Source organism: Bidens hawaiensis, unplaced genomic scaffold, assembly GCF_021521415.1.
Source record: "Bidens hawaiensis isolate Kalapana, Puna unplaced genomic scaffold, B.hawaiensis_p1.1 tig00003356_1, whole genome shotgun sequence".
Lineage (NCBI taxonomy): Eukaryota > Viridiplantae > Streptophyta > Magnoliopsida > Asterales > Asteraceae > Bidens > Bidens hawaiensis.
Window position 1 is genome coordinate 386,225 of NW_027491185.1, and position 11,563 is coordinate 397,787.

Sequence of the window (11,563 nt, forward strand, 5' to 3'; positions counted from 1 at the left end):
TCCGTTATATTTTTTTATGTGTTGAAGTTAAATAAATCATTTGGAACGATAGATTAATGGAAGATCATATCATTTTATATTAAATTATTTTGATAGATTAAATCAAAATTGATCATGGTTGCTAGTTTTTGAACGTAAAGAAAGAAGATTTGAATTAAAAAATGATTGAATGGATGCCGGTTAATAAGTTACTCTATAAAAAATGGGGACTGGTAAATTTATTTAATACGTTTTGAATATTCCGGTTCTTCGGTTCCAAGTCTAGAACCGCCGGTTTTACCCGGAACCGAACCGGGAACCGTTTAATGCAAATTATGAGAACCGAGAACCGAACCGGTACACACATTAGCGGTTCTGAGGTACCGGTTCGATTCTGGTTCCTCGGTTCTGACGATTCCGAACCGTTTTCTGCTCACCCCTATCGATTCGTATCCTCATTCTGGGAAAGCCCTAAACCATCAATTTGAAATTTGAAAAAAACTTAACGTCATTAAGTTTTTTTTAACGGAGGTCCAATAAAAAAATGTGTGAAAGTTGGGATCGGTGACAACTATTTTTTAAGTTGAGATTATTATCGGCCAACTGCATTAAGTTGAGATTATTAAAAATCCAATTCGCCTATTTTTATTATGTGTGTTACTAATTTCTGTTGATAACGGTTTTTTATTATTTGTATTTTTATTATGTGATGAACATTACTTGGCTTGAAGTATCGAATTCACCTGAACTTTTTCATGTTCGCTCATATAAAATGGAAAATCTAAAAAAAGTGATCCTACTATCAACAGAATTATTGGATCTACCACCGGTAATAAAACTAAAATTTTTGTGGGTATTATAGGGTTTTTGTTCAAAAAAAAGTCATTGTCAACGAATATTTCTAACAGTTTCATAACTGTTGTGTTAAATGGGGAAGTCCGGGGACCGGGGAAAGCTACCTGATCCGGATTCTTTCAGTGGTACAAGGAAGGCCGGGCGTGCTAACACTTCCCCAAAAAATGCCTTCAAAAATGTGTTTTGTTCTTTTTGTTGAAGTGAAATCTTAACTTTATTTACATTAGATTTGTGTCGGAGGCTTTGTTGCAAGTCATTCCATATATAGTTCTTTAATGTTCAAAACTTCAAATATCACGTTCACACTTAAAAATATTATGTAACATTCATACCTTTATGCCTTTCACGTGTAACATTTGGAAACAACTTTTTCCTTTGAATTTAAGGCATCTCGTTACATATACTTGTTCAATCTTTACTCTAAATAGGAACAAACATAAAACATAAATTTCCTCTTTTTTTATAAAAATAATAATAATCACAAAATTACATGATTGTGACAAGAAAAAGTGTTTTTTTCTCCATTGCACATTTATATCTATAACATGGAAATTAAATTGGAATACGACAACTACCTTGCTTTTAATGACAATGTAACGGAATATAGATGTCGTTAATTATACATACAGAAACCGAAACGAATCAAATCCAATACAAACATCGATTAAAAACAAGATCATGGATTAAAGCAAGTCAAAAGGTGAAGATTTCTTTCTTGGTCTTCTTCTTCCATGGAACTACTTGCTTAAAACCTTGATAGATCTTCGCCTACAAAAAGACAAAAGATTAATAAAACAAAAATGAAGGACCAATATGTAAACAAAAATATACTTGAAGGACCAATAAATAATATTTCAGCAACTAGTTGGCAGCTTGTATAGTTATGAAAATATGATTGACGTTAAAATAGTCCCCACCTGCACTCATCCACAACTACACTACCTTTAAGTGGGTCCTCTCCTACATTATTTTCTTGTTATGTTTTTGACTAAAATGCTTTCATATTTAATTTTTAAAAAAGTAAATGAATATCATTAACACTTTTTGTTAATCAAAAATGCTCCTTTCGGTGGTTTCTTGTTTTTTTTGGTAGTTACAATTTTAAACCAACCAATTTGTTTAATATTTCATTATTTATTTACTTAGTTGTTTATTATTAGTCATGATTTATAAAGTTGAATACAGTGTTATCTTGTTTGTAGTGAGAAAATAAAATAGGGTTGTGATTACCACACGTAAGCCCTTCTCGCACAGACAAAAACAGTCGGGCCTATACAACTTATATGCATCTATATGAGTCGAAATGAAATCCATGTGCCCGAAAATGATACAAAAATGTGAGACGTACAGTTTGACACTTTGACATGTTTGTATGCCTTGTATTAGTCAATGCGAGCCGTATATGTATATAGTTCATTACCGAAGAACTATATGTCCCTTGTAACCCTTATACACAGGACTATACGACTCAAATACATCTATATGACTCATATATTCAACGCTCAACGATATCTAACAAAAAACTGAAGCTATACGAGTTATACAGACCTTCACAAGTTGGTTTCCGCAAAAAAGGCTAACGTCTGGTTACCAGTTACCACATCCTGACTCCCGCTGACCAAACATTACTACTTTATATTCAGACCCCATGCGTCATTTATACGACTCATATAGATGAGCAGATGACGCTAGGGAATGAGCAAGGTACTGGTACCGAAAATACCGAGCCCAAAAATCACAAAATCTGGGTATTGGTACCGAAATATTCAGTTTGGTACCGATACGGTACCGGGTATTGAAAGTAAAATTTCGAAAAATACCGGCACCATACCGATCCCGAAACTCAAAACTTTGGTACTAATTTTGATACCGGTACCAAACAATACCAGTATCGAATTTGTTCATCCTAGATGACGCATGGTGTTTGATCAGCCTGTCCCATAAAATATTTTGTTACAAATATGCATGCAATATACAATTGTACCCTATGCAATATAGGTAGTAACTAAAGCACAAAAAAGTCAAAACACAATTCTTACCCAAAAGTCGGACCGGGTGACTTTTGACAGACTAGAATTTCTCCTCATCTTATTATTATTATTAGTCTCGTCGGCAAAACCAGCATCCACTGAATCCGATGACGGCGAAATGACAATACTACCCTTGGGTTTATAAATCCTAAACGACCCAAACTGTTTATACCTTCCACTTCCAACAACCTTATTATCCGACAACTCCGGTTGCAGCAGTCCTATGTTGTTGTTGTTGTTATTATTATTATTATTATTATCCTCAGTTGGACTCCACCCGCCGCTACAGCTACTATCAAACGACCCTTGCATCTGCCTTCGACGACGTCGTTCTTTCTTATTATTATTATTATTATTATTATAAAACCTAAATGAAGCAGACGAAAAGACGGATCTGCCCCCGCCTGGACCATCAAGGACTGTAGTGGGCGAGGATATTTTGGTAATTACAGCTAGCCTTGGAGGAAGCTCTAAGCATTTGGTGTGGTTAGAGGATATTATTATGTCCGTAAACGGGTGTGGTTTACCGGGTTGTTCTTCCCACTGGAATGGAACCGAGGCTAAGGTTTGACGAGGTGGTGTTGGCATGCTGGATGGTTCGGTGACGTCATAGTGTGGTATGGAGAAGAGTGGGAGTTTGGGTATGTGATACGGGTCGGATTCGGGTTCGGAATCGGATCCCATTTTGTGGGTGTTGAAGAGGTGATGTGAGTGAATTGTGGAAGTGGAAGTAAGTTTTTTTTTTTTTTATTGAATGTTAAAGCTTTGTGTGTACTTTATAGGTGGCTGATTGCCAGCTGTCTTGATTATTTTAAAACTTGTTGATTTTGGTATTTTACTAAGAGGGTGTTTTTGGTAATATTTTATGGGAAGATAGAATGTTAAATTATTATTTTAATTATTCCAAATTGTTTTGTAAGTAAATATATAGGACAGATTAGAAAAGTATAATTCGGGTACTTTTAGAAATCAAAATCGGTAGGAAGTAAGGACTGGTTTCGGGTACAGTCGAATATTTGATAAGGTTTATCGGGTTTCGGGTAAGGTTGGGTTTTGATCGGGTAAAGGTGGAACTGGTATCGGATACAGATTTAGGGAGAAACCCAATACCAGGTGATGCAGCTGTAAAACGATAGCGAAGATCAAATCACGTTGATTCTGTGAATGCCCATGATGAACTCCTCAAAACTACTAAATCTCACCAAAGGGTCAAGGAAAAAGAAGAGAAAATTCTTTATTGATAAAATTCAAGTTTGACTTTTCATATTACATTAGCATCATATAAATAGACTTTTAAATTCGAAATGGACTCAAAAAAGGCCATTGGCCAAACACAAACCCAAAAATAAAAATGTAAAAACCGATGTAAAAACATAAAAAAGGCTCATAACTTTATTTAGGAGGCGTTTTTGAGCTTTGGACAAGTGAAAAACCGCCATAGGAAGTTTGCCACAACGTGCTCCTTATCTCAAGCTTCGATTTGACTGGTCGTGGGCTTGAAACGGAGCTTCGTAGGCCAAATTATGCTCGTTTTCGTTGGCCACCTTTGGAAGCACGATCATGGGCCTCCAAATATAACATGACACACTCTTTAATACTTGGGAGTACTCCATCACCAAGTCGTGCCCGCGGGTCGGACACCGGTAGGAAATGGTTTATGGTCGGGTTCGAAACCGAGCATTTTGTGCACTTCTAGGATAGACTTAAAACTATTATAAGTTTATTTGTAGAGTTTTAAGTTAAACTAGCTTACTTGGCAGAGCTTTGTGTCTTTTGTTTTTGTAACTAAGTTTTTGTATAGAGTTTTAACTTTTAAGTTATACGGGCTCATTTGGTAGATGCTTATGTCTTTTCGAGTAGAAGTCTCTCGTTTCAGGTTTAAATTCTGACCTAAGGTATATTAGTATAGAGGGGTTTAGAAGTGAGAGGTAAGGTAGATTTCTATATAGATATATCGTATATGCTTTGAACTTTATTGAACTGAATAAATTTAATGAAATGGAAATGAAGGTTTGTTTATAGGTGGCTATTTTGTATTTAGTGTGATGTGTGAGTATGTTACGACGTCAGACGTCACCTAGCCACGTGACTTATATAGTTATATGTAAGTATTTCTTGGCCATATATCCATGAGACTTTTGTATTCGAAATTTTTATCTTTATCTTGTTACTAAGCATGTCTCTCATTGGTTAGAAATATTTATAGAATTTGGATGTTAGTGACATTAGTGATAATTATCTAAGTTGTGACACATTATTAACCAAGATTATTTGGCTAATATGTTATACCTTACTTTGAGTTTCGTTACTAGAAACAATGTTAACTTGACGTAAAAGTAATTTTTCAGCTCCTAAACTTTCATTTGTGTTGTTTAACCATTTACAATGTTTAGGTTGTTTAGTTAGGATTTTTGTGTTTTGGTATTGAAAGTGAAAGTTATAACTTATATAAATTATTATCTAATTACTACTTTTTTATTAATCAAATCACAATTTTTATTATTATTATGATTATTGTTACTATAAGTTACTATAATAGTATTATTATGCAAATACATTTATATAATTTTTATGAAACTGTTTAGTGATCATATAAGAAAAACTCAAAACCTGGTCTTTTTGTTGAAGCGAAATCTTAAAACTTTATTTACATTAGTTCTAGTGTGTAAAGTTTTGGTGAAATTAAGTAGCCATTTCAATGTATATAGTTCTTTAATGTTCAAATACCACGTTTGCACTTTAAAAATATCACATTAACTTGTTAAATAGATTTCATTTATTTAATATTCAAAGCTTTATGCCTTCCACGTATAACAATTATTGGAGACACACGCAACCCCTTTTTTTCTTTAAATTTATAGCTTCGTGAAGAAACACTAAGTGACCCCGGCAGACTACGGATAATCTGGGGGTTAAATAGATGTTTCCCACGAGGGGTTAGGTCCGGCAAAGATGGTTCTTCTGATGACCTGCAAAACAGACACCGTGAGCTCGTCACTGAGAAGGGGGGGGGGGGTACCTCCTTGTGAACACCCTCCGGCGTGAGAATCAGACTAGATTGCTCTTGAATATAAGTGTATATTAAGAGAAATGACTAGAGCAGATATCAGATAATATATGAAGATATAAGATAATGATACCGTTCCAAGGTGTTGGAGTATTTATAGCCGAAGGTAGGTTTCCAAGCAGGTACAGCCAGCTGTATAATATTCCTGTTCTACCAACTGTGGGCTACGCACGTGCCATGCTGGTGGTTGGTGGGTAGGCAGCGGCTGATAGTGACCAGGCCGGCTGTATACTATTCCTTTTCCACCAACTGCAGGCTAAGTACGTGCCACGACAGGGGTTGGTGAGTAGGCAGCGGCTGATAGTGACATTAAGTACTAGAGCGTGCTCCTCGTCGTACTGTTGTCAGTGAGCTGTCGCTGCTTTGGTCAGATCTTTTGTCCATACCTTGGTAGGTACAGTACAAAAGATCCTCCAGTAGCGTACGGACTGGCTCATTTGGGCGGGAGTATTCCCGGCTTTGGGCGGGAGTATTCCCGGCTTGCACATTCCTTCTTCAGGTGGCATCACTGAATTATTTGAGAGTTAGTGCCTTGTGCGTGTAGCCTTGCTGTTAGTGCGGGTAGCCTTCCCTGATGCTAGTATCCGCAGCTGCGGGAACAGGCGGAGTACGTCACCATTGGGAGGCTTTTCCTGCGGGAACAGCTTGCGTACTGCGCGTAAGGACGTCATCTCTCTGAGCATGGTGGGTCCTGCGGATCCAGTTGGTCTTTGCGCAGACGTCCCTCTTTAAGGTGAGTCTTGCGGGTTCAACTGCGCAGACGTCCCTCTTCGAGGTGAGTCTTGCGGGTTCAATTGCGCAGACGTCCCTCTTCGAGGTGAGTCTTGCGGGTCCAACTGGGCTCTTCTGGGACCTACCTCTTCAAGTCCCCCAGTCCAATGTTCTTCTCATGAATTGTTAATAAGTGAGGTGAACTTTTGGACTTAAGCAAGGGGTTTTGAAATGGGTTTAGTTTTAAGGTTCTCCGCGGGGATTCTTCCCGCGGGTTTCCTAATGTCACGTGCAGAATTTCCCACTGTTCTGCTTGATCTTTGGGTATGATGCGGGTAGGTGTGTAACCTCCTCGCAAGTCGGGAGCGTTGAGTTTCCCTTGTGTAGATTCTCCACGGGGTTTTGGTAGTTTTAAACATAGTGATCAATTATGTTAAACAACCAATTCCATCTTGGAGTTTCCAACAATATAGTTCTCAACGTTCCCGCTATGCGGGGATGTTATTTCCCTTTCCGCAAGCATTGCCCAGAAGATCCTTCTTGGTTTCAATTCCCTGCGAGTGCTAAGTATGTGAAGGGTTTTGCCTTGACAATGTACTCGCACTCGTCTTATAGTTACTTTACTTCCAAGGTATTCTTGGCGTCAATTCCCTGCAGGTGCTAAGTATGTGAAGGGTTTTGCCTTGACATTGTACCCGCACCTGTCTTATAGTTACTTGGTTGCCAAGGTATTCTTGGCTTCAATTCCCCGCGGGTGCTAAGTATGTGAAGGGTTTTGCCTTGACACTGTACCCGCACCTGTCTTACGGTTACTTGGTTACCAAGGTAAGGGGGTATAGTCCCGCTTACTTTTGAATCTTTTTGAATCTTTTTGAAATTCGAAGAGTTGGTGAAAGGATAAGAACAGTCCAAACTGTTGAAGGGACGGTTGCGTCGTCCGACGGTTTCTTCTGACAGTTTCAGGACGTACAGGAAGTTATGGCGACGTGACAGTATATGGTCATTCCAGACGCTTTTTCAGGCGCGTGGGCGCGAGTTTTCGGGCGCGTGGCCGCGAAGTTTACGGCGCGCGTCCTGTCGACAGCTGTTGCCAGCTTGCTTTTTCCACGTGTCATAGTTTCATTGCACCTGCGTTTTCCTCTCTCTTCCGCATTAAATTCATCGCATTCATTGCGATGAGTATATAAAGGGAGGAGAGGAGGCATCTCAACTCACAGTTTCACTTCCTTCTTCTTCTAAGCGATTTCCGGCGAATATTCTAACTTTTCCGTCGAGCATTCTCCTGAAATCGTTCTTCTTTCCATCCTCCAAAACATGTCTTCTACTCATGATCTTGAAGTTACTGCTGAAGAGTCGGACGTGTATTCCGAGAACCCGACGTCCACTTCTGATAAGGACGATAAGAGTACTGCTGGCGAGTGCCAGTGTGCTCTTCCCGTCGACCTTTTTCAGTACATCTTCAGGAAGTTCATGCTCGAGCCTTTCGAGCCTGAGTTTCCTGAGCCTCATCAGACGGTGTACGATGCTCCCAAAGGCAAGATAGGGGTATATGCTGCATTCTTCGTCTATGGGAATCTCAGGTTCCCATTGACGAAGTTTGTATACCGTGTTTTGGAGAGACACGGTGTGCACCTGACGGAGGTACACCCAATGGCGATCGCCAAGATCCGCCATTTTGAATGGGTGTGCCTCATTCTGGGTGTGGAGCCCCATGTCGACCGCCTGATGACCTTCTACTCCTGGAGGTGCATCCAAGGCTGGTACACCTTAGTCACTCGGATCAAGGGTTTGAAGATCTGTGCTACCGAGCGCAGTCTTCAGTCTTGGAAGCGGGAGTTCTTCTATATCTCTGCCCGTGTCGTCCCTATTGCGATGACATTCAAGAACGGGAGAGCACTCCCCAACCTTCACGCCTCCAACTACCAGGAGGCGGAATGGTTTGCCAAGATCTCCCGGATCCAGACTCCGGTTTACCGCTTTGCGGATTCTGGGATGGTGATGCTCGGGATGAGCCGGGTATGGAAGGATGCTGGGGCAGAGGCGCCGCAGATTCCCATCGTCCTCGAATACGGTTTGAACTATATCCCTTACGGTATGCTTCATATCTTTTTGCTGATTTAGGGTTTTTCTTCTAACTGTTTCTGTTTATTTTCAGAGGGGAACAACTTGCAGTCGCTTCTGCAACCGCGTGAGAGCGGTGGTCCCTCTCGGATGGGTACTCGTGCTCTTGATGAGAACAAGTTGCCCATCCTTGAGCAAACGGCGGATCGGTTTGTGGAGGTCTACCCGCCGGGCGACGAGATCCTGAGCGCCACGCGGCCAGGTAAGGGATTATTTAACCCTCGCCCTCTCAATGCTCAAACCTCTGCTGGAATTCCTCTAATTTTGTCATCTTCTGATGAGGAATCCGCAGATGGTCCTCTCTTCGCGAGGAAGAAGAAGGCTACTAGCGGGAAGGGCAAGGTGAAGGTTGCCTCCACCGCCGATCAGGAGAACCGGTCTGACTCGGAGACCGAGAGCGAGGAGGCGGTGGGAAACCCTGGTGGTGGTGAGACCACTGTTCCGGAGGTTGAGACAGCTGTCACCTCCGGGCAGCCCAGTGAGACGACGGTGACCGGCGTGAAGAGGCCGGCTCCATTGGGTTCGTCCCCGCCGGTCAGAACCTTCAAGCTGAAGAGAACTCGTAAGTATAAATTAATCTTACCCGCAATTTCTTTCAGCCATTGTTTTTAATATCTTGTCTTCATGCAGGCGTGGATGCTACCGCATTCCAGAGTGGAGCGGGGAGGAGCGTTTCGGGACCCATGATGGTAGGTTTAGTCAACCTACCCGAGGCGATGACCCAGGCGGCTGCGCCTGTTTGCAGCATTGGTTCAATTGCTCATCCTGTTGAGGCAACTGTTCCAACTGTAACGTCATCTCCGCCGGCTGTCAGTGCCATATTCACGGAATCCTTCACTGAGCCGGCGGTGGTTTCTTCTGCGGGTTCTTCCGCAGCGACGGCCACGGTTGTGAGTTTACCTCCGGTGAGTTCACCTCCGTTGGTTTCCACCGCGGCGGCCTCCACCATGCCTACTCCGGCGCCGGCGACTACGGCCGGTCCTTCAGGTATGCTCGGGGTTGGGGCGTCTAGCCAATCCTTGCTTCCTTCCCGTCTCCCTGACCTTTTGGATGGATATCCCTTAGGTTCAGGTGATGGGTTTGGTGGCTATCGGCCTGTTGTCGACCCTACAGGTGCGTAAGGTTATTTTGGCCTATATCCCTTTTATCATTTCTTTTTCTCTCTAACTGTTTTTTGTTTTATTGCAGTTCGTGATTCCAACGAGGTGTACGCTCCTCGGTGGAGTATCCGTCGGGGAACGACCCTCCGGACTGCTGCGGATTGCATCGAATGGGCGCGCCACGCCGCCCCAAGCGGTGCGTTGGGGGAGGCAATGGCTAGCTACCAGGAGGGTAGGCTAACCAATGAGCTTCGGATTCTCCTTGCCCGGATGCAGTCGCGCGTCGAGTTGCTTTGTCGTGAAAACGACAAGTTAAAGACGGCGCGTAGCCTGGAAGTGGCTCAGGCGCGGGCTATCCGGGAGGAGAATAAGAGGCTTGCCGCCGTTGCTGCGGAAAAGGAGAAGGCCTTTAAGGCCCTCGAGGTTGAAGTTCAGGCCCGTCTCGAGGCCCGTTCCAAGGCTACCCAAGCTGTTAACGAACAGCTTCGGTTGGCTAAGGAAACTGCGTGGAACGCGACCGAGAGGGCCACCAAGGCTGAAGCTGTTGCTGAGCCTCTGCGCGCCGAGAATGAGGAGCTCAAAGCCAAACTAGAGAGGCTCCAGCAGGCTCATGACGCCTTGGCCATGGAAGATGCCAAGAAGCTCCAAGAGATCTTGGACCAGAGGGGCATGCTTGACCACACTGAGCGTAAGCTGAAGGGCGTTGAAGAGGCTGCAGCTAAAGATGTGTTGCTTGCCAACCTTACTAAGAACGAAGCCGAACGCGCCCGTGATGAAGCTCAAGCTGCCCTCCAGGAGGCTCTGGTCACCAAGGAGTGGCTTCTATGAGAAGCGTTGTCGCAGGTATGCGTAGCTTCATAATGTTTTTACGCTTTTCTTTATACTTAGAAAAGTTTGATATATTTTTTCTTGTTGTAGGTTGTGCATCGAATCTTCACGGACATGTCTTATGACGATGCCATGAGCGCAGCCCTCAACGCTTCCCATGAGGATGGGGAAAAGGCTGGTTTCTTGCTTGGTCTGGGGTTTGTTGAGAAGGGCATCCCGCCTTCCAACTTCCCTCTTTATGATATGGACACTGAAGCCGCTTACGACCAAGCAGTGAACCAGTATGCTACCTTCCCGCATCCGGTGGTGGAGAAGGTGAACGAAATTGCAGCTGCTGATGATGGGCTAACCATTCTCAAGACTTTCCTTGAACCGCCACAGCCAACTGATGGTGCGGGTACAAGTGGGTTTGGAGGGAGTGGTCCTGAAGCCTGAACCTTGAGATCCCTTCCCACCGTTAGGATAGATTTATATTTCTGTAGGCGGGTAGATACCCGGCCATTCTTGTAATGCTTGAATTTTTTATGAAATATAAATGTTTGTGCGGGTAGGACCGCCACTTTCACTGGATGACTTGCTTTACAAACGTTATATGACTTGCTCATGCATATTATAGCTTAATTTGGCACTTGTTTTGCCGCATAAACAATATATGATTCGCTCGTGCATACTTTAGTTTAACTTAGCAATTTTTCAAGTATTTTGAATAAGTTAACCGTTCGACGTGCGGTTGTCAATAGGTTAGTGTTCAGTTTCCTCTATCATGATTGTGCGGGTAGGACCGTCACTTTCATTTAGTGGGATGACCAATCTTCACCTATAACTGACCTGCGTGAAGGTTTGCCGTTTTGTGTTTATGCGGGTTTTGCCGC

At 42.6% G+C, this 11,563-nt stretch overlaps 1 protein-coding gene across 1 annotated transcript; it reads right to left on the reverse strand.

The window, feature by feature from the left end:
- Window positions 1–1,391: 1,391 nt before the first annotated feature.
- Window positions 1,392–3,580, reverse strand: LOC143623250 (uncharacterized protein At4g00950-like). The gene is made up of 2 exons (XM_077094200.1): window positions 2,874–3,580; window positions 1,392–1,602 (listed from the first exon to the last, which is right to left on the reverse strand). Exons 1-2 carry the CDS (start codon window positions 3,546–3,548, stop codon window positions 1,528–1,530), a joined length of 750 nt encoding a protein of 249 aa, XP_076950315.1. The 5' UTR covers window positions 3,549–3,580; the 3' UTR covers window positions 1,392–1,527.
- Between the last annotated feature and the right edge of the window lie 7,983 nt (window positions 3,581–11,563).

Coding starts and splice junctions, on each gene's coding strand:
- LOC143623250 (XM_077094200.1), bottom strand. CDS start 3,548: ATGGGATCCGATTCCGAACCCGAATCCGACCCGTATCACATACCCAAA. Junction 1,603..2,873: donor TCACCCGGTCCGACTTTTGG/GTAAGAATTGTG, acceptor GTCTTTTTGTAG/GCGAAGATCTATCAAGGTTT.